This window comes from Bubalus kerabau, chromosome 23 (assembly GCF_029407905.1).
Source record: "Bubalus kerabau isolate K-KA32 ecotype Philippines breed swamp buffalo chromosome 23, PCC_UOA_SB_1v2, whole genome shotgun sequence".
NCBI lineage: Eukaryota > Metazoa > Chordata > Mammalia > Artiodactyla > Bovidae > Bubalus > Bubalus kerabau.
In genome coordinates this window covers 40047513-40073355 of record NC_073646.1, presented here as the reverse complement: position 1 = coordinate 40073355, position 25843 = coordinate 40047513, and the positions used below count along the sequence as shown (strand labels likewise).

The 25843-nt window shown below is 54.6% G+C and overlaps 1 protein-coding gene across 1 annotated transcript; it reads left to right on the top strand.

Annotated features, from left to right (window-relative positions):
* The first annotated feature begins 398 nt into the window (after nucleotides 1-398).
* On the top strand, nucleotides 399-24162 carry WIPI2 (WD repeat domain, phosphoinositide interacting 2). The gene is made up of 12 exons (XM_055561647.1): nucleotides 399-662; nucleotides 6701-6783; nucleotides 15452-15621; nucleotides 16848-16944; nucleotides 17326-17423; nucleotides 17862-17954; nucleotides 18406-18476; nucleotides 20357-20464; nucleotides 21159-21323; nucleotides 21782-21889; nucleotides 22626-22756; nucleotides 23502-24162. The coding sequence occupies exons 1-12, from the start codon at nucleotides 589-591 to the stop codon at nucleotides 23612-23614; spliced, it is 1311 nt and encodes a 436-aa protein (XP_055417622.1). The 5' UTR covers nucleotides 399-588; the 3' UTR covers nucleotides 23615-24162.
* Nucleotides 24163-25843: the final 1681 nt, after the last annotated feature.

Genomic DNA, 25843 nt, shown 5'->3' with positions numbered 1-25843 from the left:
GCGGGGGTTACCGTTCTCAGATTTAACACTTGGTAAGTTAATATTTCTGAGCCTCAGTTTTCAAATTTGTAAAACGACAACGCAACAGGCTCTACAAAGACTTACTAAAAGCACCAATCGAGAACGCAAGCATTTGGCACAATGGCTGGCAAGCGGCGGCAGGCCCTCTTTAATACTAAAATAATGGGGGCGGAGTATACGGAGCGCCTACTCTTTCCAAAGCGCATGCGCAGCCCTTGACGTGCCCGCAAGCCCGGCCCCCCACGCATCCCCACGCGTGTGCGTGTTCGACCGGAACCCGGGCCCGGACCGGAAGTGAAGGGGCGGGACCTCCGCAGCACGCCTGCGCCGTGAGAGGCCGTGCGACGAGGGGGGTGTGGCCGCGCAGGCGTGCCAGGCGCCCCGGCTCCGGAGCATAAACAAGAGGGGGGCCGGGATGAGGCGGCGGTTAATGCTCAGGCGGCGAGCGGCGGCAGCGGCGGCGGCGAGCGAGGCGGCGATCGGGGCCCGGCGCCGACCCTGAGCTCACCCCGACCTGCCCCACCCGCGCGCGAGCCCCCAGCCGGGCCCGCGGGCCGCGCGCCCACCATGAACCTGGCGAGTCAGAGCGGCGAGGCCGGCGCTAGCCAGCTGCTCTTCGCCAACTTCAACCAGGACGTCACGTAAGGACGGGCGGGGGCGGGGGTCGGGGTCGGGGGCCCGGGGGGACCGGGGGGCCTGGAGCCGGGAGGGAGGAGGCGTCCCCCCACCTCTGGCGGGCCCCCCTTCCTTGGGGAACCCTCCAGGCTCTGCCCTGGGAGCTGCGACCTCTGGGCGGGGAAAGGGATGGACCAGGGGACGTCTTTTCTTTTCCCCATCTCCAAGAAGGCTTTGTCTTTTCCATCTCACTTTTCGCCAAGTTGGGCCCGAACTTTGTGGCCCGACCTGTTGTCCCAACCATCTCTGGAGTGGGGGTGGGGGTGGGAGGTGAGTTTCTCCCTTGCATCCCGCCTCCCCCGACACCCCTTGTTCGTCAGCCTTCTTGCCTCACTCTTTCCGCTCTTCCAGGCTCTTCTCCTCATCTCCTCATCGTCTTAAGGGAACGCCTCAATATCCTTTTCTTCTCTGTTGCTGTTCTTTTTGACAGGAAACCTTGATGTCCTCCTCGAGCGAGAAACAAACTTAGCAGTAATTCTGGTCTCTGACTCGGGGAGAAGCTGAGCTAAGGGGCGGGTTGTAACAGAGAAACCCCTGAGGAGTTCTGGTGCCTCTGGGAATGGGCCATCCTTGTACGGGAAGAGAGGTCCTTGATGCCAGCCCTTGGGTTCCGAACGCTGTTTGTCCAAACCCTCATGGGTTTGAAGCCTATCCTTCAGAGGCTGGCTGTCTCCTGGGGAAACGTGTGAGGATAGTTATTGGAGGAGGTTTCTGGAGAAGGAAGGATGAGTTGTGGGACTGGAAGGGAGGAGAGCCATCTTGAGAAGTGAGTAAGAGGAAGTGATGTAAGAGGGGAGGAGTGGGTCGTTGGCTTCATACTAAGTAGTAGGTTGAGTTGTTCCTGGCTCGATAGAATCGGCAAAAGAAAGGTCATTTGCAGAATGGCAAGGCACCAAGTCAGTGGCACGCACAGGGTGCTCAGTCGCACCTTCCAGAGTTGGGAAAATAGTGCAGAGCCCCCCACGGTGGGACTCGGATGAGGCTTGGAAGGGAGCAGATCACCTGTGCCAACTTCAGAGGAGGAAACCGAAGTGCAGGAGCTTCTGAGCAGAGCCTAGGTCTAGACTTGGTTAATAGTGGGGTGGGGGCAGCTTTCCTGAGTTCTCTTCAGCCTCCTTTCCAGTCCACCCTGCTGTTGTTTCTACAGAGTAGGGTCTGGAGGACGGTGAGCATAGAAAGCAGACTGTAGCGATCTTTAAAACGAAAACTGCGAAGGATTAGCATGGTGACCAAAAGCCACAGCAGCCAGAGCCATCTGGACCACCTGTTGCGGGGCGTTGTGACTGAGAACTATGTTATGCTAACCTGGGTAGGGAAGAGGGCAGTCCAAACCAGTGATGACTCCGTTTTTAAGCCCTTAGTATTTTGAGACCAGTAAGAATGGTAGCTTTATGGGTTTTTCTGTCTTGTATAAATTAGAGAATTCCCAAAACATTTTCTACTGTTATTTCTGTTTTTCACCACTCACCACGTATATTGACAGGAAATCAGATACGAGAAAGCATTCTCTCTTGCTGTCATTTCAAGTGGCATTCAAATACCAGTTTCCCTATATAATGGAAGAATGTCACTCTGGCCTGAAATAAGATCTGTTTGTGCTTAGAAATTAAGTGTTTTCCCACTCCTCTGTGAGTCCTAAAGTGACTAGTTCAAGACCAGATTTCTGTGTCATAATTTTGACTTGCCAAAGAGACCTTGATAGAGTATGAGCAGAAATTATAAGGAATAGTAAGCTAGGATTATACTAAAATTTTATTGATTAAAGTGACTAGTTTGTTGTCAATGTACACCTGAAAGTTGAACAGAAGTTCCTGGGGAGGCTTGGCCGCACGCTCCTTTCCCTCCCTGTCCCACCTCTAGTATTTACACTAAGATAATTTCTCAGAAGGCGAGGATTGTTGGATCCACATTCATGGTATTCAGTGAGAAAATCTGGAACCACTTCACTCAATAGAAAATATATTGTGTGTTATACAGTAATGCTTAAACAGCAGTATCCCTTTCATATGAAACTATATCTGTCCTGTCTGTGGTAGTAATATAGCTTCAAATATTGTAAGTGTTTTGGTTTTTTTTCCTGTGGTTTTTATCCTAAAAGTCTGAATGTTTTATTTTATTTTACCTTCTTCTTCTTTTTTTTTTTTTTTTTTAAACTAAGAACTGGGGGAAAAGAATCAAGAGAAGCCAGTCCCTGTCATCTCCCTCTTCTTGTCTGGTTAGTTCCAATCCTGGTTTTTGAAAGTGACCCCTTGGAAGGCTTGTTTTGGAGGAGTTTTTGGTTTTTTGACATCACAATTAAGAAACTAACGGGTGCGGAGTATCACTTGGCTGTTCCACGGAGATGTCAGGGCCTGAGTACTTGCAGGGGACCCGTGAGGCCTGGGCAGAGACTCAGGGGTCGTTGGGCAATGGCCGAAGCACTCAGAAGCCACATTCCTCAGAGACCTAGAAGGACACAGACTTGGCTTCCCTCGTCTTCTGTCTGTAGCACTGATGCTGTTCGTGTCTACGTTGCGGGCACAGAGACGGTAGGGAGGCGTTGGTCTGGATCTATTGCCCCCTTGAACCTGGGTTCTTCTAGGTGGCATCAGCTATCCTGGAAGGCCACTTTTCCCCTTTTCCCTCATCAGTAGATCCAGGGGCGTGGGAGTAAGGACCCTTTGGCCTTGAAGTTCTTGGTGGTTCTGCCCACGTGTGGAGGATGTTTTTGATGAACCAGGGCAGTCACTGGGGAGGATATTGTCCAGCGGCAGTGGCCGGCGGTGAGCTACTGGGGACCCAGTGGGATTTGGTGTGACCCATGGGAGGTGCATAACACACCTAAGGGAGAAGGTCCCTCCCACGTGTCCAGCCTGGGCCCGAGATGAACAGTGACAGCACGTTATAGAAGGTGCAGAGGGGGCTTCAGTTTAGGGGGAAGGTGAACTCTGCTTTGGAGATTACTGAGTTTGAAAGGCCTTAGGGATGTCCGAGTGAGGTCTGGGATAGACAGGAGCTTACTGAGGTGGGCCCTGGGGCCTGCCAGTTCTCAGCAGCACTTCAGGTCACTCGTTTTTGTGGATATGGGCTGTTTCCACTTCACCCCATCATTGAGTGTGGCTCTTTGGTGAAGATAATGAAAAGGGAAAACATTAGTGGGCTGGCTGATCATGGGTAATGGAATAAAGAAAAGAGCATCAAGAGTGATTTTTTTCTTTTAAAACGTTTTTAAAATGTTTTCTTAAAAGCATATTTGTTTTTTAGTGGCAATCCCTGCCTTACATACTGAGAACTCGTATTTACATTTGGTAAGAGACCTGCAGGTAAAGATGGTAGATGGAACACGAGCGTTGATTTTGGCCCTGCTCGGAACCCTGATAGAATGGCAACCAGTAAAATATCAAAAAGATACTGAAAGAGGCTTAAGCCCGGAGAATGAAAAAGAAAGGCACCAGCAACAAAATTTTGGAAGCCAGCAAGGGTTAACTCCTCCATCGCTGGTGAGAAAGGCAGAGAACCAGCCTGCTTGGACCCGCAGAACCCCCAAAGGCTCAGGACAGGCGGTCTAGGAAGCCCTGCGGTGGAGGAAAGCTGTGTGTGGCGAAGATCCAGAGGGCTGGCCCAAAGTGTGTCTCAGGAGCAGTGGCTGTCTCCTGCCCCTGAAGGTGAAGCACTGAGCCTTATCTCCAGAGGGTGCTGCAGGGTCCCCAGATGTTGACACCAGGCATACGTGAAGGCAGGGGTATGGTAGTGAAATGGGGCATTAGGTAAATATATCCTTTTTTCTGCTGTTGCTGGTTTTCCCTTTGTCAGTAAAAGATCTTATTGTATCACCTTAAAAACAAAACAAAAACTTCACCGCAGCAGCACCTAGGATGAGATTCGTTGTCAGGGAACTGTCTGTTACCACACCTGTCCCATGCTGCCTTTGCAGGGTCAGGCAAGTCTTGAGGTGTTGTTAAGAGCAGAAGCTCCACAAAGTCGGGTACGTGAACCTGACTGCTGGTATCCGAGATGTAAATATCACACCTGTTTATACTCCATGGCATCCTTTAAAGGTGTCCGCCTTTACTGGTAAAGTGTATGCTCACGCTGTACCACACGCACCTATCAAAAACAGGTGGTATATATTTGTTTACATTTCCCACTGGTTGGGATTCACAAGAGGGAAGCCATGCGGTGAAAACTAGCGAAGGTGTTCAGTATCCTAAATCCGTTTCTGAGCATCTGGAAGAATGTCAGAGAGCTAGTATTCGATCAGTTTTAACAGATTCTGCCTGTTTAGAGCACAGGCAAGGCCCTGGATATATAAAAATGCAGGTTCTCAGTCACTAATTCTGTTTGGTTAAGTTTGCCCATAGAAGAGGCCCCGGGCTTATTTTACATATAAAACTATTAGGCTTGGTGACCTGCTTTCCATGTCAACAAGAAATGTGAAGGAGGGCCTGTTAATGCTGGTAGGATGCTTGGAGAGCAGTGGCAGCTGCCGGCACAACGAAAGGTGAGAGGTGGCGTATAACCCAGCGCGGCCGTCTGCCGCCTGAACCCCAGCTCCCGTTAGGCTCTGAGAGTCACTTCACTCTGACAGTACAATCGTTTAGTGATGTGAGTCCAGTCGGGTATTAAGGGCTTGCCATCCCACACAGAAACCTGTATAAGAATGACCTTTCAAGAGAATCACAAATGCTGGAAAAAAGGCTTGGGTGCTTAAAATAGTAACCCTAAGTTGTCTGGAAAACATTTTCCTGGACATCAATTTTCCAGAAGTTACGAATTGTTGAGATTTTATTTTTAGCTTTCCTAAATATTCTTGTGTTTCTATTGGCTCCATTATTGTTTTTCAAAATATTTATAGGTAACAATGTCTAATTACTAGTTAATTCAATATAGTGCGGTGTCTTTGCATAGAAGAATTGTTGGGAGTTGGTAGAGATTTATTCTGTTTATATCTCTGGGGTGAACCAATTACAATTTGAAAGTTCAATAGTATTCACAGCATGTCTGTTCTTTGAATGTGTTTCTTCTACCTAAGCATGAAAGAGGTTGGAAATCTCAAGTTTCTAATAGATGAAATGGTCATGAAAATAGCCCTAGTTTTTATCTTGGCCTACACATACTCATCGTGTGAGCTGTCGGTCTTGTTATTTCTAGGCTTCTGGTTTACCTTCCGCTTCCTCTTGTTGCGTTGCCCTCCCAGACATTAAGTTCTAGAAAGGTCCCAGCTCTGAGTTCGCATGTCCCACCACTTCCTGCTCTGTGCTCCCATCCTCTCTGTTTCTGAAACCCATGCCTGCAGCTCATTTCTTCCGCCTTGGTCAGCCAGCAGTCGTCTTCTGCAAGGGAACTTCATCTCATGTTGCAGCTCTGCCACGCTGGGGATCTGGAGAGAGAGCTCGGAAGTCCTGCCAAGCCTCTTAGCAAGCAGTGGTGTTGGGTGGTCAATGTGGGTTCTTACACGCAAGGTTGTCGTCCTGGGCCAGCTCTGCGATGTGGTCTTCCCATTGCAGACTGTGAGTTAGCTCTTTGGTCTGTTTTATTTCCATCCCGCTGCTCAGGCTTAGCATCCCATGACTGAGCTGCGTTTGTTACCACTTTATTGCAGTGCCAAGAGACACCATCATTCACCGGGTGTAAATGTCTTTGTTTAAGATTTGCAATGTTACCGTCGCCTTTGGACTCTCCCATACTACCACGCGTGTGTGTCGGGTCACCTGAGAAACCCTACTGTGTTTTGAGGGGATCGTTGGTTTAGGGTCAAGTACTTTTATTTTTATATCAAACTTATCTCTAAAGTTTCACTGTCTGTCTTTGCTGACAGTCGCCTTTTCCTGGCCGTGAGATCCGGCGTCTTCCTTGCCCCACCTCTTTTCTCCTCTGCCACCACTCACCTGGTACCAGCTGCATGAACCTGTGTGTGCTAGTTTTGGGTAGAGATGATGGAGAAAGTTTGGTAATGTGGAGCTCGTTTGTGCATTATCCTGCCTACACGTCTCAGCTCTTATTTCTGAATTTGGCTTTTTTGCAGGTCTCTAGCTGTTGGTAGTAAATCCGGGTATAAATTTTTCTCCCTTTCTTCTGTGGATAAACTGGAACAGATCTATGAATGCAGTAAGTGTTTGCTTTATTTTCCCCTTTTCTTAAAGTAGACAAGTTATACTTGAATTAGGTTGTATTCTTAATTGAAACGTGATGGTTAAAATCCAGATGCCCCTTGACCACGGATCTGCCTTCGCCTTCGCCTTACTGCCAGGGGCAGCTGTGGCTGTGAACGTCGGTATTTGTTCTCCCAGATCAAATCCAAATGTGCATTTGCATGCTCATAAATGTACATGTAGAAATACTTGAAATACTTGTTTTATGGGTCCTCTTTTTCAATACATGATGCCATGCTGTATTACTCTGTAATGCTCCCCTTCTTAAATGCCAATAAAACCATTTAGGTATCTCTCATAGAAGAATTCCAGAATTTGAAAATTTTACACCCCCCCTTGGAATGGTTTATTTTTTGCCAGTTGGCTTCTTACGGTATTTTCGTAGCTGTGTGAGAGACCTGTGGGGTTGCAGGAGGATCGTGAACTTTGCTACCTTTCTCAGTCACCTGCTGTGACTTTACATAGATCACTTCACCGACCTCAGTTTCTTTGTGTGTGTGTGTGCGCGTGTGTGTAAAAGAATGAAAGAGAGAGAGTACTTGCTGAATAAATAGTAGTAGGTACAGCCCCTGCCCCAGTGAGAATGGGATGAAAAGGTTTGACTTGTACATGCATAACTTTTTCATCAATAGAATTTTAGGTTTACGTGTAGTTGTGAGAAATACTCCAGGTCCTGGTACCCTTTTCCCAGTTTCCCCCAGTGGTGACATCCTGCAAAAGTGCAGTATAGCGTCCCAGTCAGGAAGGCGACAGGCAGCAATCCGGGGGTGTGTGTGTGTGCGCGTGCGTAAGCACATACGTGCTGTCAGTGTGTGTGTGCCTGTGTGGTTCCACCCAGCCTGAACACCCATATCCACCACAGTGAAGCTACCAGGCAGTTCTAACAGCGCAGAGTCCTTCCATTGCCCTTTTGTAACCACACCTGTGTACCCACCCCCCAGTCACAAATCCCAGGCAGCCAGGAACCTGTCCTCTGGTTCCAGAATGACTGTCATTTCACAAATGTTACATAAATGGAAGTATGTAGCTTTTTAAGGGGTTTCTCTGGTGGCTCAGCGGTGAGGAACCTGCCTGCCAACGCAGGAGATGCAGGTTCGATCCCTGGTTTGGAAAGATCCCCTGGAGGAGGAAATGGCAACACACTCCGCTGTTCTTGCCTGGGAAATCCCACGGAGCCCTGACGGTCCATGGGGTCAAAAAAGGGTCGGACATAACTTAGTGACTAAACAACAACAAATCTTTTGAGAATTGGCTGTTTTCGCTCAGCATCTTTCCCTGGAAGTTCGCCCAAGCTGCTAGGTGTCAGTCGCGCCACCTTTTCTGTTGCTGAAATTCTGTGTGCGGACAGGGCCCATCAGCTTCACCATCACCTGAAACTCCCCCTTCGTAAGAGACATTAGCAGGCAAAGGAGAATTGCAAAGTGGAACACCACGGTTCACCAAAATGACTCGCCTGGCAGAGCACATGTGGGCTGGTTCTAGGCTGGGGCTGTTAGAAATAGAGCTGCCAGGAACATTCGTGTCCAGGGTCTCGTGTGGATGCGACATCGCTGCTCTGGGATTGATGTCTTATGTGTGATTGCTGGGTGGTGTGTTGGTGTGGGGGTGTTTTTGTTTTTAAGTGCTGAGCTGTTTTCCAGGGAGGCTGTACCGGTTTACATTCCTGCCAGTAACGAATGAGTGAGCCAGTCCCTCAGAGTCCTCGCCAGCCTTTGGTGTGACCAGTATGTTTTATTTTAGCCATTCTGGTGGGTGTGCGCGGTGTTATCTCACTGGCTTACTCCGTGTTTCCGTGATGGTAATGACGTTGACTACCTTTTCATGTGCTTACTTGTTTTGGCCACTTTTTAATGCTGAGTTTTGAGAGTTCTTTATACATCCTCGATGCTAGTCCTTTCTCATGTATGTGGTTTGTAAGTAGTTTCTCTATACACGATGATAACTCTGAAGCCTGCCTGTGGCCTGACCTAATTAAGAATTTTCTTTACAGAGAACTGTGGAGGCCAGTATGCTCGTAATCCATCACTCTGGGGTATGAATTCAAAGAGATTTGCGTTTATCATTTTAATTATCCACGTGGGCATGCAGTTGGGGAAATTGGGTTTTCTCCTTATTAACAATGCCAGTATCTGCTTCTGGAATGTTCCACCGTTAGCAACTTTGCTTCCACCATGGTTTGGTATTCCCTTTTGGAATCCTCCTTTACCCGTTAGTGTCCCTTACGAAGGGGGAGTTTCAGTGAGTGGTTGTGAAGAGACATCTCGTGTCCACTCTTGGTTCCGTTCATTGAGGACCTGCTGTGTGCCAGCCCTGTTCCGGCCATGGAGACGCAGCGGTGACAGAGCCCTGCTCTCATGACCCTTCTGTTTAAATGGAGGCAGCCCAGGAACGGCAGATGTACTATGTCAGGTGTCAGGCCTGGGACACAATGTGGCACAGACACAGATGTGAATCCCACCCCCCACACCTCGGTCAGCACAGGGTGAGGACCACAGGAGAGAAGTCGCTTCCACGGGCCCGGTACTTGCAGCGGCAGAGTTCTCGTGCCCCACCAGGGTCCGAGGCTCACCAGGCTCCCTCCAGGCCCTGGCTTCCCCTCTGGGGTCTGCCTCGGGCACCCCTCACCTCCAGCAGTGGAAGGTGTCTGAACCCGCATGAGGCCCCCAGCTTGTTGCGGTCCCTGGAGGCCGGGATCTGGGCCTTTCATGAGGAGACAGGTGGAAGCAGGGTTCTTTGAGTGCCGGTCCCTGGCTCACGGCTCCTGCCACCGACTTGACTCCTCATCTGTGCTGACGCTTGCCAGATCTCCTACTAAAGCCTTTCTCCCCAGTGTGGAGCTGGCGGGTGCGGTCTGGGTGATGAAGTGTGTCCGAGCCTGAGCACTTGCTCATCTGCACACTGGCCGCCCTCACTTGGCCCACACACGATCGTTTCCTGTAGAGAGTTTGTTCACAAGAGAAAGGATTCCACTGGGCTTTTCGGATGATTTATTAAATCTGCGTCCCCACCAGCGCCCGAGCTGTGCTGCTGAACTGGGGCTGCAGTGACTGGTCCTCTGGTTTGAAATGTACAGGATTCCCCCCCCCCACCCCCACCCGTTGTGCTTAGAAAGGGTCTTGGCACTTCCGCAGATTGAATCCGTTCAGTGACTAATGTGTTTCCTTGAAGTTTATTAAGTGGTTTTTGGCACCTTATTTTTCAAAGGTTTTTGATGGAATAAAATGTGATGCCTTTTTTTTTTTTTTTGGCTGCTCTAGGCCCTAGCTGTGGCATGGGATCTCTTAGTCGCAGCCTGTGGGATCTCGTTCCCTGCCCAGGGATCACACCTGGGCCCCCTGCTTTGGGAGCGTGGAGCCTTAACCACTGGGCCACCAGAGAAGTCCCCCAAATGTGATGTCTTGATAGCATCATTAGAAGAGTGGGTGTATACTGACCAGCATGGTAAGGTGTTGTAGAGATTTCTTTGCTCTTAGTGAACTTTGGCCCTTCAAATAGGTGAGGGAACGCACAGAGAACTCTCTGAGGGTTAATGCACTGAAGCTATGGAATTCTTTCACTCCTAGAATATTATCCACCTTTCCTTTTTCTTATTCTTTTATTAAGTAGATAAAAAGAATGTCTCTTGGAAAACAGATTAGCTGCTGCACCGACATGGTTTTCTGGCATTTTCTACACATAGAATCTGAACAGAGTAGAACTTACTGCTCCAGATTCAGCCTGGCTCAGTTGACCGTGACTCTTGACCAACCATTGTAACTTCAGATCCTCTCTGTCAGTAACCGCTGCTGCCACAGAAGGAATGAGCCAGAGCTGGTCTTGGGAAAAGCAAGATTGACAACTACTTGTTCTGTTGTTTATTTAACAAAAAAAAAAACAAAAACAAGACGTTTGCCGAGCAGCACTGGAAGATTTTTGCTTTTGACTCTATAGCGTTCTTTCAGACTTAAAGTTGCAGGGACTCCTGTGTTTATGCTTTGCCCACCATGTGCCCTCTCTCTTTATCGCTCTCTCTTTCCCTCTTGCGTTCTTTTCTGTTTACCTGAAGGTGTGTGATGTGCAAATATGTGGTCTCTGTTCCCTGAAACGCTACTGCGATGAAACTGTACCCTGGTAGACAATATAAATAAAGGTTGTAGATTTATTGTTTGTAAAATGCCATAGAAGTTTGGAAGGAAAAATTGGCCTTTTCAGAGTCTACGTCGTATTGTTTGTAAAATGCCACAGAAGTTTGGAAGGAAAAGTTGGCCTTTTCAGATTCTGTGTCCTGTGTCATCTTTGCATTTTATGTTTCTGAGCTACGACCTCAGACCTCACGAGGCCTTCGGTTCGGAAACGAAACACAAGCAGGCTGTCTGTCTCGGTCCAGAATCAGCAGACTGGGCGCTGGCTGGAATAGTCCCCTCGGTGAGGTGTGCCGTGATGGGTCTTCCAGCGGGGCAGCCCAGGACCCTCTCTTTGTGGCGGAGGATCAGGTGGGCTGCACACGCGCGTGTCCTCTGAGCGCCCCGCACCCCAGACTCGCCCGGCGGGGACGGCGCTGTGCTGGTGCGTGGCTTGGCTCTGCCCCTCTTCGCCCTGTGGAGTTTTATCACCACCAGCTCTGCAGTGTGCCAGGAGGACAGCATTCTTTCTTGAAGTATTTTCTTCCATTTGGATGGGCATCTCTAGGAAGAAAGTTCAGCACAAACTGCCCGAGGCCACCACGATGGGCCGTGAGAGCCAGGCCTCCGGGCACGCCCACACCACCCGGGCGTCAGCCTGGTTCCCGGCGCTGTCGGCCATGCCCGGGGGGCTGAGCCATGCACACCTCCATGTAGTGGGATGTGACCACTCACCCGGGGTCTGTGAACCCTGTGGCTGCTTATTTTCAAAAGTTCTCTCGGGAGTGAGGCAGTAACATAGAAATGTTGTAGCTGGAGATAACGCAGCAGAAAGATAAGGAAACCTGAGCCACCAGCAGCGTGTGAGCTACAAGCAGTGAACCTGGCAACGTGGGAACCATGGGCAGCATGTGAACCACGAGTGGCATGTGAACTACCAGCAGGGTGTGAACCACAAGCAGGGTGTGAACCACAAGCAGTGAACCACGAGCGGCGTGTGAACCATGAGCGGCGTGTGAACCACAAGCGGAGTGTGAACCACAAGCAGTGAACCATGAGCAGTGAACCACAAGCGGGGTGTGAACCACGAGCAGTGTGTGAGCCATAAGCAGTGAACCTGGCAACGTGTGAACCACGAGCAGTGTGTAAGCCACCAGTGGTGCGTGAGCCACGAGCAACAAACCTGGCAATGTGTGAACCACAAGCCGCGTGTGAGCCACGAGCAGGGTGTGAGCCACCCGCTGCGCGTGAGCCACGAGCAGTGAACCGCGGGCAGAGTGTGAGCTTGGCAGTGTGTGAAGGTGCATCACTGTGTGGAGGCGTGCTCCTGAAAGGTCCAGGCAGATCGCGTCCTGGGGCTGAAGGGGCGGGGTCTTCTCGGTTGGGTTTTGCTGGAGCGGAGATGAAAGCGCGTGGCCCTTTCAGTGGTTGGCGCTTCCTCTGCCCTTTGCAGGCAGCCTCAGCCATTCTCTGATTTTTCTGGCTCCTTTGGAAGCCTGATGGAAGTTGCGGGTATTTCCCAGAGAAAAACCCAATGCTTAGTGTGTGATCTCGGCAGTCTGAGAGCCTGTGGAAGCCTGTGTGTGGTCCCGGTCCAGGGCCGCGGTTGGAGAGGGCCACGGCGAGGGCCCTCTGCCCTCGCTGACACCGGGCTGCTGCCCCCGTCTCTCCGTCACTCTTGCTCACCACCCTGTGCTCGCTACGTCAGATCTCAGCATACTGGTCAGAATTCACATGGATGTGGTAGTCTACCTGTGGGTTTTTTTAATAGCTTTTTGAGATGTAATTTGGATGCCAATAAAAAACCACCTGTTTAAAGTGGTCAATTCAGCAGGTTCCAGTGTATTCACTGGGTTGTGCAACCTACCTTAATCTAATTTTAAAACATTTTTATCACTCCAAAGAACCCCCAAGTCCATTACAGCAGGGTGACTGCTCCCCACTCCCCCACCCCTCAGCCCTGGGCAACTGCTAATCTCCTTTCTGCCACTGTCGATCTGCTCTGGAAGCTTCAGATAAATGGAATCACGTGGGCCTGGCTCCCTTCACGTGGGATGGTTTCATGGCTCCGCCATGCTGGAGCGTGGATGGGCACTTCCTTTCTTTCTCTTGCTCAGTGGCATCCCAGGGTGTGGACGTGCTCGGTTTTGTCGATGGACAAACAGTGGCTGTGCCTTCGTTTTGGTGCTATTTCCCCTTCGGCTGCTGTGAATGTTTGTGTGTAGGTTGTGGTGTGGATGTGTATTTATAAGCTTGAGTTTTTTTTAATGTTCTTTTGTCTTTTTTGCATTTCTTAAATCATAACTGAAATGAAACTTTATTCCGGAAGTCACTGTCCTTTGCGTGTTTCTTCCTTAGTTGCTTTTTTCCTGCTCTTTCTCTTCCTGCTTGAAGGCACAGGAGCCATTTGGTGGAGGCTGCAAACTCTTCTTCTGGGCCGTTTGCTCCTTGCCCTCGCTCGTGATCTCTCTGCCCTCCTTGATGTTTTTGTGTCCAGCCCTTCTCGTGAGGCTTTTGGAATCCTCCCTTTCTGGGTGCATAAGCACTCTCTCGTGTCTTCCTTTGGTTCTTTGGCTTCGGGTTTTACATTAAATACCTGATCCACTCTCAGCTGCTTTTGATGTAAGAAATTTTCCACTTTTTCCATGAGCTGGAAAAGACATTTTTCGTGTGTCTTCACTTATTTAGCGGGAACGTCAAGATGATGAGCCTCTCGTTGAAAAGTCAGCAAAGAAAAGGATGGTTGAGGCCAATAGGCAGAAGGACGACATTTGTGAGTCTAGGTGCTGGGTATTCGGAGGTTTGTCACGGTGCTCGCTCTTAGGAATGTTTGCAGCTAAAAACAGCTTGGCTGCCTCCATGCCACACTTCCTGTTGTTAAAATGCTAGAAAGAAGTTTCTTACGCCTTTTCTCATGAAAGTTTCAAAATTGTTTCAAACTTAGAGTGGGGTGCGAAGCTAGGTAGACAGCTAAAGCCAATGTTTCTTTACTTTCTCTGCCCTTGGTTTAAGCAAATGAACGATTCATCCCTTTCCTCTTCTCACCATTTTGTTAATGGAAGTTTTCACACACACAGAAAAGTTGAAAGTATTTTATAGGCAGTACCCACGTCCCAAGGATCTGGAGTCTGTTGTGAGCGTTCTACTTGCCCACCCGTCTTGTGTGTCTGCGTTTCAAAGCACCTTGCAGACAGCCACCTGTCCCCCTGTGCGGTCAGTACGCTCGTATTTACACTCAAATCTGGAGGACACGTCCTGTGTCTGACTAATGCATGGACATCTGTGTGGCTGGACTCCCATCAGGGCTCACCATCACCCCAGAAGCTCGCTCACCCCACCCCCAGGGGGCAGGCCGTGCTCTGGGTTTCCTGCTGTGGCTTGGTTCTGCCTGTTCTCCAGGAGCTTCACTTTGCTGCCCGTCCCATTCCACGTAAGAGCAAACCCTGCTTTATTCCCACAAATGTGTGTCACGTCGCCTTGGGCTGACTCCCCCTGGATAGGCCCCGTGCCGAGCATGTCAGAGTTCAAACCCACGTGGAGCTGACCCAGGCCACCGCGTTTTCCTGGAAAGACTTTCTGCCTTAATGCAGAGGCCTCTGGAGCTTACTCGTCCGCTTTAGTCGTTTGGTTTCTAAACGGACTTACGTGTGTGTTTAAGTTAAAGCATGGAATTTAGTGACAGGGCTTGTTGGAAGGAGCCCTCGGTCTTGTGTCCAGGCACGCCTGGTCACAGTGGGGTCAGGCCCTGCAGGTCCCCGGGTTGTGACCCATCTAGTTCTCTGTCCTCTGAGCTTAGCACCTCACCAAGTAGAGTGTGGCCTCGGGCCATTGTTAGGACAATGAACGGGTCCATGCTTAACCCCAGCTCAGCTGCAGCTCAGGTCCAGACAGCTGCCCGTGGGAATCATCCAGAGTCCTGCCTTCCAGAATGCTCTTTGCTCCTCCCCTGAACTGACCCCAGTGACAAGTAACCCAGGTGGGGAGTGAGGGAGCTGGGGGTGGGGCAGCCCCGGGAGTTGGGGTGACGTGACAGCTGTGGAGAGTCCACTGTGCCCCTGTTTCCTGGGTGGGTCGCCGTGCATGCGGTTTCTAAGCACAGTCTTCTGAGCGGGGGTGTCCCCATGTAAGTGGGGCGCAGGGACCTAAGGGGTGGAGAGCAGACCACGCTGGGGTCTGTAAGCCCCCGCTCCCAGTTGGGTGGCTGCGAGCCCCCAGACGTGGAGTCATGCGGGAGCATTTGGGGGCCCGTCATGTGTCAGGTACGGCCCGTGTAGAATGGGTGGCCTGCCTGTGGCCGAGAGCTGGTGGTCTCTGAGGAGCAGGCCCTCCTTTCAGGGCACGGGGCAGCCTGTGGGCCTCGCCTGGGCCTTGTAAACCGTGAACTTGACCTGGGGGTCTGCCCCCCACCCGCCCCCGAGCTCTCCACAGGGAGCCTGCCCTTAGACACGTGTTCATGTGCAGGGACCCCGGCGCCGGTTGGCAGGGGTACACACCCACGTGGGTTTGTCTTCTCCCTCCTTTCAGCTGACACTGAAGACGTGTGCATCGTGGAGAGATTGTTCTCGAGCAGCTTGGTGGCCATCGTCAGCCTCAAAGCTCCCAGGAAGCTGAAGGTTTGCCACTTTAAGAAGGGGACCGAGATCTGCAACTACAGCTACTCCAACACCATCCTGGCCGTGAAGCTCAACAGGCAGGTGGGCGGCGCTCCCGCTCACCGCCCCGGCGCCCCAGGTTTCTGGGGGGCTCTGGGCTGCGAGGCTGTTCCAGCGATCTCGGAGTGGCCACTAGGCCTCGGGCAAATCCCAGCCGCTCTTCTCCCCTCACAGCCCACCCGGGCTCGACTCTGCTCTCTCATTTCAGAGGTTTTGCTCAGACTGCCCCTTCGAGAAGATGCCATGGCTAGTGCCATTAGCTTTAACCATCCCTCGAGATGTGAGCCTTCTTTTATGAGTTACCTTTTTAAAAAACCTCTGAGCGTCTTTTTCTTTCCATACTTGTGGCTTTTGAGGTCTTAGTTCCCTGACCAGCGATTGAACCCAGGCCTTAGCAGTGAAAGCAGAGTCCTGACCACAGGACTGCCAAGGAATTCTTTGCCCTTTTTTAACTGTTAATTTAACTTTTAACTAAAAATGAAAGATTTACTACTTTTTTGTGTCTGCCCCCAAACCCCACAAGAATGTCTGGCCTGGAGCGTGGGCCTGGTGGCCAGGACTTGAGGTAGCACCGGCGATGGCCACGTGGCTATGGTTTAGTCGCAGCCTCAGTCAGCATCGGATTCTGAAAGCAGCAGGCTTTCACCAGAGCGACCCCAGCCTCGACGTGATTTTCGTGGGGGGAGGGTGGGGCTGAGAGCCAAACAAAATTGAACCCCAGTTTTCTTAGCTAGGCACCACTTTGTGTCATGCTGAATGACACCACACAGTTAGAGGTCCTCCTCCAACTGGAGAACGGAGTTGTAGGCGGGGGCTCAGCTCCAGGGGAGTGAGGGGCGCAGTGATGGTTGGGGGCGGGGCCTGGAGCACGGTGCGCACGCGGTGGTGGGCGGGGCCTGGAGCACAGTGCGCACGCGGTGATGGGTGGGGCCTGGAGCATGATGCACACGCGGTGGTGGGCGGGGCCTGGAGCATGATGCACACGCGGTGGTGGGCGGGGCCTGGAGCACAGTGCGCTCGCGTTGATGGGCGGGGCCTGGAGCACGATGCGCACGCGGTGATGGGTGGGGGCGGGGCCTGGAGCACGGGCGCACGCGGTGATGGGTGGGGCCTGGAGCATGATGCACACGCGGTGGTGGGCGGGGCCTGGAGCACGATGCTCGCGCGGAGTTCTGGAAGGTGCGTGGTGTCCGGTGCAGGAGGCCCTAACTGAGGCTCGGGGTCTGGCTCTCCCTCACATCCTGCTTCCATGTCCCCGTCTCTCGCAGAGGCTGATCGTGTGCCTGGAGGAGTCTCTCTACATTCACAACATCCGGGACATGAAGGTGCTGCACACCATCCGGGAGACGCCCCCGAACCCCACCGGTGAGCAGGGCCAGGGCAGCGCTGACGTTTGGAGGTCTCTGTCGTGAGAGTTTTCTCTCCTCTTTGGTTCCACAGGTTTAAACAGTGTTGCTCTTAGAGTCAGCTACCGCCCGTCTGATGCTGGTCTCGTGACCACACGGTCGTGGGCTGGGTCAGCCTGCAGCCTTGGGGTTTCTGATCAGTTCCAACCACGCTTAGTGCGTTTGGGCAGGCCTGCTGTCACCTGCGGGGCGTGTGAGGGGTGGAACTTAAACGCCCAGCGATGCGACCAGCTAGGTCGCGTCAGAGCTCGTGGCCTCCCCGTCTCGCTGCGCACGTGCCGGCTGCTGGTGGCTCCCGGGGCCCCGACCTGACCCGCTTTGTGCCCTGTGTTGCTCACAGGCCTGTGTGCCCTGTCCATCAACAACGACAACTGTTACCTGGCGTATCCGGGCAGCGCCACCATCGGGGAGGTGCAGGTCTTCGACACCATCAACCTGGTGAGGCTCTGGGGGAGCGGTGCGACGCGCCTCCTTCCTCAGGCGAGGGCCGGCTCCTCCAGCCTCCTCATTCCCTGGCTCAGCGGCTCGATTTCTGCCGCGGCCTCCTGGTGGCCGAGCGGGTTGGGTCGTTCTGCCTCCAGCCATGCTCCTGTCCCCGCCCTCCGTGCTGAGTACCCCGCAGTGTGAGTGCGGAAGGGAACGGAGGAAGCTCCAGATCCTCCGTGGGGACGTTGCTTCACTTTTTCTTTTAAGGCTTTGAGTGGCATTTCCTTGCCCCCTCCCCAACCCCTGGTTAATCGGGTGGACTTGGCGTCTGAGTCAACCGAGCAGGGGTTTCCATAACAGCTGTGGGCCTTCTTGGTGGGTGACTTCGTGGGCATCGAGGGTAGCCTCGCAGTCACAGTGGTCACAGGGTCACTTTCTCCTTCCCTCCAGAGAGCTGCGAACATGATCCCGGCTCACGACAGCCCATTAGCAGCCCTGGCCTTTGACGCCAGCGGAACCAAGCTCGCCACTGCTTCCGAGAAGGTAAGGTGGCCATGTGGAAACCTGGAGGCCCACCAGCTCGTCCAGCTTGTTCACACAGCCCAGTCCCCAGAGCGGTGTCTGGCCCCACTGGTCACAGCCAGGCCCATGTGACAGCCTGGAGGGCTGCCCGCAGCCACGTGCGCCTGAGCCGAGCGGGCGCAGTGGCTGAGGCGTGCTGGGCCGGGGTGCGCTTAGCCGTCCTGTCGGGGAGTGCCGCAGCCGTGACTGCAGGGCCGTCGGCGTTAGGGTGAGCAGTGACGACGCTTCCCCGTGTTCACGGCGGAGCAGGGTGTGCGCTGACGGCGCCTGGCGAGGGACGGGGTGCAGAACTCGGGGCCGTGCGGCTGGGACAGCTGTCGGCGCCCATCTGCCAACGTCCAGTGAGCGAGAGACCCAAGTCTGATTCCGCTCAGCTCAACTTCCTTTTTCTCTCCTCCTCTCTCTGCTGCAGGGGACCGTGATTAGGGTGTTTTCCATTCCAGAAGGACAGAAACTCTTCGAGTTCAGGAGAGGAGTGAAGAGGTAAAGTGTGCAAGTCTCCAGAATGGAATCTGGAGCGTCTGTTCGCAATTCGGTTTCACGTTCTCTCTGACCAGCAGTGGGCACTCGAGTCCTGGGGACCCCCATCCAGCAGCACGATCTCAGCCCAGCTGGCGGGGCAGGAGGGGCTTGGGGTCTTGTGGGAGGTCAAGGGGCATTGTTATAGAGGCAAACTGGGTTTTGTTGTTTGTGATTGCGCTGAGCACAGAGCCACGTGGCCCGACAGCCCAGGCTGTGGAAGGAGGAGCTTGCCCAGCTGGGCCCGGGGTGAGTGGGCGCTGGGGGCTCCTGACCTGGGCAGCGGCTCCTCTCCTTCTCCTAGGCTCTGAAAACCCGTGAGCAGCTACCCCAGCCCTGCTCCAACCGGCAGATGGCTTTGGCCCGCACAGTGTTTCTCTAAAGAAACCGCAGAGCGCAGCCGTCCTGTGGCCCTACGTCTGCATCCCTGCGGGGCCTGACCCGTGGGACCCGGACCCGCCTTCTCTGGGGCCTCCCAGGGCGATCTCAGGCTGCCGGCCCTCCCTGTCCCCTGCTTCTTGTCTCTCTCCTTCCTTTTTCCCTTTGATTTTCCTTGCGCTCTTTTTTTTGGGTTTTTCTCCTTTTGCTGCTCCTGCTCCTATGTCTGCATTTCTGCGCTGAGGCCCTGCCCCCAGACCCCCCTCTGGGCAGCCCACTCCTCCATCCTCAGCCACGGTGTCAGACTGTGCCCAGGGACGCCTCCATGTCCCCAGGCCACTTGCCAAGGTTTTCCATGTTTCTCCTGCCTGCTGGGTGCTCCACCCAGCGGCCAGAACATGGCCCCAACACCCACCATGCTGCACACATCTTGTCCCGGGGAACATCCCCGCCCTCCTCCTGGCCTCCTGGCTCCTGAACCTGGGGGGCACTTCCCCCCCCGCCCCCTCCGCCCGCCTCACCCGCCCTAGGTGTCTCCGCCTGGCCTCGTGCTTGCCGTGGCCTCGGCTCGTGTTCACCGGGTCCGTCCCTCAGACCTGAGCCTGCTGGCTGTTCTTCCAGGGGGAGTGTGATAGATGGGGACAGCTGTGTGGGGAGCCTCTCGGGGCCTCCCCGTCCCCGGGTTTGCTCCACACACAGGACTCCGTGGTGTTGCAGGCTCCCCGCATCCTTGTTTTCCTGCTGTGGCGTGTTTCCCTTCCCCGTCTCTCCACGCGGGCCCTGGCCGTGACCTGCAGGCTCCTGCGCCTCCAGTCGTCGAGTGCCCCCTCCTGCCTCTCCCCCGTCGTCTGCAGTGCCTTCCCTTCACTGCTCAGCGCCCGCCTCCCTCCAAGCTCCTGTGGGCGGGAGCCACGTCCAAGCCAGTGCGCCATGAGCTCCAGAAACACGGCTGCAACAAAGCCCCTCCCTAGGGACAGGACCAAGCGCACCTTGTGGCTGCAGGGTTATGAGGAAACGCAGGCTTTGTGGTTGTTACAGTGATGTTTTAAGGGAAAACTAGAGTTTAGGATATCAGAAGTTTATTCTTAAAAGTCGTCAAGGTTGCCAGTTCACGTTTTCCATGTCAAGAGTTGCTGTAATCCCAATGGTGACGTTTCTTTAGCTGAGCTTGGTGCTGTAAGTCCAGCCTGATTCTGCTAAAAAGGATTTAGTGAAGCCTCGATTCCTTTCGTTACTTGGCCCCTAGAGGCTTGTTAAAGGATGGCTTGGTCAGGGCGTCAGCTTTCAGACGTTCTCCTTCCTCACATATTTTGAGAAGGTGACTGGAAAGGAATAAGACCCTCATGCATCTGTCATGGGGACCTTCCTTCGCTGTGACTTCTTTCCGGAGGGGGCGGCGGTGCTGGTTGCCGTCTGCCCTCCATGTCCGGGCAGCAGCATGACCGGCCCCATCCCTCTCGCCCCAGGTGTGTGAGCATCTGCTCCCTGGCCTTCAGCATGGACGGCATGTTCCTGTCCGCCTCCAGCAACACTGAGACTGTGCACATCTTCAAACTCGAGACTGTGAAGGAAAAGTGAGTCACAGAGACGTTGAGAGGGACACGGGGCCCTCTGTCTGCCGACCCGTGGAAGTGTGTCTGGAGGGCTCATGGGGGCTCAGCGGCGGGACGGGTGGGGTTCGAGGGGGGCCTGCTGAATGGGGCAGCAGAGGGTGGTCCCCCCAGCGCTTCCCCCCATGGCGCATCTCTGGGGACCATCCTGGGAGGGGGCACTTAACCTCCCTCTCGCTCAGCGGCGTTTTCCATTTGTGCAGTGATTAATTGAAAGAGCACGTGACTGCAGCGGTGTGCGTGGCGAAGGGCGTGTTCTGTTGTCGTGTCTCAGGTTCTGCTGCGAGCCTCCGCTAGGATCAGCGCTGTTATCTGCGCTGTGTCTTACTTTGAGACACCTGTGCGGTGACTTACACGTCTCAATGGGCTGCGGGAGCGTGTGGTTGGGGCTGTGCTTGGACTGTTTGGAGACTTCCCAATAGAAAGATGCGGGCATCCTGGACATGGGCCTCACGTCCTCAGCTACAGAGTAGGGGCCAGTTGTTCCCTGGTCCCTCTGCTGACCCTTGGAGGACATGCTCTGTGACGTCCCCAGGCTCCCCGCGAGCCTGGGAGACTTCTCTCGCGTCTCGGGGCTGAGCCTCGCCTCTGCGTGAGGGGCGCGTGATCGTTCTCAGCCAAGGGCCCGCGTGTGTCTGACAGTGTGTCCCCCTCCCAGGCCTCAGGAGGAGCCCACCACCTGGACCGGCTACTTCGGGAAGGTGCTCATGGCGTCCACCAGCTACTTGCCCTCCCAGGTGACGGAGATGTTCAACCAGGGCAGGGCCTTCGCCACCGTGCGCCTGCCTTTCTGTGGCCACAAGAACATCTGCGCGCTGGCCACGTGAGTCGGGGCAGGCGCTGCCTCCATCCCATGTGTTCAGCCGGGAGCGGGGTCCCAGGCCACCGGGGATGACCTGCACACCTGGCCCTCTGGTCTAGACTTGTCACGTGGACGCAGGGGGGGCCATAGGTGGACGCTGATAGGGAACCCAGACGCCTGCCCCACAGCGTCCGATCCTCCATGCTTTCTCTTCCTGGTGTTGGGAACATTTAGAAAGCATGGTTAGTTCAGCACCACGTGAGCAGGCCAGTGCGTGGCCCGGGGCCTCCAGCGCCGGCAGCCGCACGCGCTCCGAGGCCCTCGATCCTTGTGTGAGACAGTGTGTGTGCACGAAGCTGCGCTCGCTCTTTCAGAGTGGGGTGCTCTTCCCTGGCCCGGCTGAAGTCCAGGCTGTTAGTTTAATGAGAGCTTTGTGCAAGTTTCAGTTCTAGAATTTGGTTGCTCTTTATCCTCACTAGGATCCAGAAGATTCCCCGATTGCTGGTGGGCGCCTCGGATGGGTACCTGTACATGTACAACCTGGACCCCCAGGAAGGGGGCGAGTGCACCCTCATGAAGCAGCACCAGTGAGTCGGCTGCGCCTCCGCCGGGCGGGTGGGGGCCCCTGTGGGCGGGGGGCAACTTGCTCATTTTCCTGAAGCCAGGGGGCCAGAGACTCGGGTCTCCGCACAACCACCCATCGGTGTGGGTGCAAGCCTACCCTCCACGCCTCTGCCCGTGCCCGGCTCAGCACCTGGGCAGAGACTAGGGCAGCCGGGGCGCACTGTTCTGTGGGTTGGCGGGGTGCTGTCTGGGGGCAGGACCACTGAGGATGCAGCTCAGCTCAGCGCCATGTGCAGAAGGGGCGACCCCAGGGCGCTGTCTGTGATGTGAGGCAGGTTCTCCAGGGGCCCGGGGTCCCACTGAGATGCTGCTGTTGTCTCTGGATTAGTTAACTGGGAGGTAGTACCGTTGGGTTTTCTGTTTTAAACAGTGGTGCCGTAATGACTCTTGGAATCAGGGTGGACGGGGGTGCTGTCATCATTTCGCAGCGCGCCTGGTTCTGCGTTTCAGTCTTAGAAATAGTAATAACTCTTGGCATCAGGGTGGACAGGGGTTCTGTCATTGTTTCGCAGCGCGCCTGGTTTGCATTTCAGCCTTAGAGCGCAGTGCACTTGCCTCTCTAGGTCCAGCTCTCGCCATCAGAGCAGGCGTGTGGAAATCCCGGTGACCGCTCTCGGGGCAGTCACCCCGCAGGCCAGCGCAGCCTCCTGCCCACGTGGCCCTGACTGTCCCTTCTGGTGTCTTTCTCTCCTCCTCCAGGTTGGACGGCAGCATGGAGACAACCAACGAGATCCTGGACTCCACGTCCCATGACTGCCCCTTGGTGACGCAGGCGTACAGCGCGGCCGTGGCCAAGGGTCCGCATGTGCCTTCGTCCCCGACGGCGCTGGGTAAGGGCTGGGCCGAGCCTGGGGCGGAGCACCGTGGGTCTCGCTCTCGCAGCGCTGCCAGCCTGCCGGTTGCACTGGGGCGGGGGCCTGCAGCCCTCAGGCCCACTGTTGTAAAGCACAGTTTTCAAGGCCTCCCGAGGCTGAGTCCATTTCTTCATTTTTGAAACAGAAATAGCCCCGTGGCTCCAGGTGCCTGTGGCCTGTCCACCACCTGCCTCCGCTCAGCTCAGGTTCTGCCCAAAAACCTTGGTCTTGACCCTCCTGCCTGTGGCCCAGGTCAGCGAGCAGGCCCAGGCAGGAGAGGGCCAGCTGCCCCAGGCCACCCTGGGCAGTGTGCGGTCGCACGCTCCGCCGCACTCTTGCTCACTGTTTCACTCCGAGGTGAGGGCAGCGTGTGCTTGAGGAGGCTCTGAGCATCCTTGCCACGGTTCTGGACACACCCCACCCCCGACCCCAGAGGGCCGTTTGCAGCCTGTCCCCTGGGTCCCCATTGGTGCCTGGCTCCTCCTTTAGCTTCATAGGTCTTGGAAAGTCAGTTGTCTCTTGAGTGGCTCAGGGCTGTAGAGAGCTCGCTGGTCAGGGCAGAGGTGACAAGTCCACGTCCTATGGGCCGTGAGCTCCCTGCTGGCCCAGGTCCTGCTTCGGGGTCAGCCTCAGTGAGGGGACTGTCCACCTGGGGGGTCGGCCTCCCTGAGGGGACTGCCCACTGGGGCTCGGCCTGCCTGAGGCGCCGCTTTCTCCGCAGCCTACACGGACGAGCTGGGCGCTGCAGGCGGCTCAGGGCTGGAGGAGGAGGCCAGCGCCCTGCGGCTGGAGGACGACAGCGAGCACCCTCCCATGATTCTGCGGACGGACTGACCGCGACCTGTGACCTCCTCGGGCCCCGAGGCAGGGAACACTGGCTGACAGAGGACTTCGCAGTCATGCTGCTATGAACTTTGACCCGAGCTGGGGAGAGGAGAGGACGGCAGAGACTTCTAAAGCAAAAAGAAAAAAAAAAGATTGTAGCTGTAGTCTCATTCCATACTGTTGAGAAATACATTGTTTTCACTTCAGTGGCTTTTAATCCTGCTTATGAATTTTTAGCTTTTCGTTGGTTTTCTCTTTTTTTGCCAAAATCAACTGTTTGGTGAAGCCCTCGAAACACCTTTGCTTTGCATGCATTCATGTGCCGAGCCAGCCAGGAGCCCTGGAGCCCGCTCACAACAGTGCGCAGGTGTCTGGGGCTTTCCGTCTGCAGAAAGGCACGGGCTGGGAAGGCAGCGGCGGCAAGCGCGCATCTGGTCCTGCTCGGGCGGGCCGGGCGGCCTTGGGGGGTCCTCTCTCCCTGGAGCCCCTCCGGGACCATTTCACCCCTCCCCCCCCCTCCCGTTTTATTTTGTTAATTAAATTCTTTCCAAATTGGATTCTTCTGGGATTTCTTCTGCGGTAGAGTCTTGTTTCTGGTCCTGCTTTCCGGGTGGGTGTTAAGTGAAAGAGGTTCTTCCCGAAACTGAAAACCTTTCCTTCCAACAGCCCCGTGGGCTTGAAAGACAGATGCCCAGGAGCACCAGAGCCAGGGAATGTCGTCTACTCAGGCTGTCTGGTCTCAGCTGTAACCTTCCTGTCGAACAGCTGTATGTGTAGGGTGTTCGTTTGTCTAAGGGATGTTTGTAGGTGTTCTTTTGCCCATAAAGCTCAGAAGTCATGTGGGATGGGCACCCAAATTGTGCTCTTACCTGGACCCCCCGTCCGTAGGGTCCTGCCTACCCGAGTCAGAGGCAGAGCGAGGAGGCTGGCTGTGATGCCCACTTACGGGGTGACCTGTGCGTTTCTGTTTGCATCTTCCAAAACGGCTCAGCATGAGTGACGAGAGACTGTGGTCACAAACTCCAGTGTTTGCCTGGCTTCCCCCTCATTTTTACAGAATCCAGACAACCTCGTATACCTTGAACTCTGCATTCCAATCCAAGACGCGTAGCCGTTCAAGTTTTAAGGGACTTTTAAGTGGAGCTGACGGCACCAAAGATGGTTCTGGCTTCTTCAGACAGCAACAGTTAAGGACGCAAGTGGGAGAGCAGTGGTGTGGTGTCCGCCTGCCCTGTTTGAGCAGAGGACGGGTCTGCAGTGTCCGTGCCAGGCTGTGTGTATACTTGGGTTGTAGCCGTCAAGTGGCAGAGCTGACTGCCCGCTTCCAGTGCCCCGGTGCCAGGGCTAGTTCCCACATCTCGGGCCACTTGCCCACTGGTTGACTCTGAGGTGCCCTGGGCACGTCTACAGCAGAAATCTACAGAAACGGCTCATCGCAACGACGTGAAGTGCCGTGTGAGAGGGGAGGGGAGGATGGAGTCAGCTTCCCCCTCCCCAGAGCCTCGGCACATCTGTCCTGGGTCCCTGGTGAAGTGGAAGCCCCGGCAATGGGTCTGGAACCCAGGCCCCCACAGGGCCCTGAGCAAGGACTGGGGACCAGCCTGCAGCCCCGTCGGCCGGGCCACACCTGTAGCCCCACCCTCTGTCTCCAGAACCAGCTCAGCGTCCAGCTCCTCAGTGGCACCTTTGGTGTGGAGACTGCACGTGGCCACTCTGGGGCCTGAATCATCAGGGCGAGAACAGCCTCCCTGTTGACGGGTCCCAGCCTTGCTGGTGAGCTACCCCGTCGGGTGCCTGGGGGCCTCGGATCTGCTGCACCAGCTTTCTCTTCTCACAGGTGTGTGGTTTCATCTTTGTTTGGGGTCGGCCATCCCAGTGGACAGGCCCTCTCCCCATCAGCCTCAGCCTCCCAGCCCTGGAGGCCTCGGATCTGCTGCACCAGCTTTCTCTTCTCACAGGTGTGTGGTTTCATCTTTGTTGGGGTCGGCCATCCAGTGGACGGGCCCTCTCCCCATCAGCCTCAGCCTCCCAGCCCTGGGGCCCGGCTGGGCCATGTGCCGTCTTCTTGGACATGAGAACCCTCTGCTCGCCCGGGTCAGCGTAACCTGTGCGCCGCCAGGAGGGGACCTGGTTGAGAACTAAGAGTGGGTGGGTGTTTGCTGCCCCACCCCCTCTGCTGCACATGGTCCAGGTTCCTGCAAGGGGCTTGGGCAGGAAGCAAAGGGGCGCAGTGGTCAG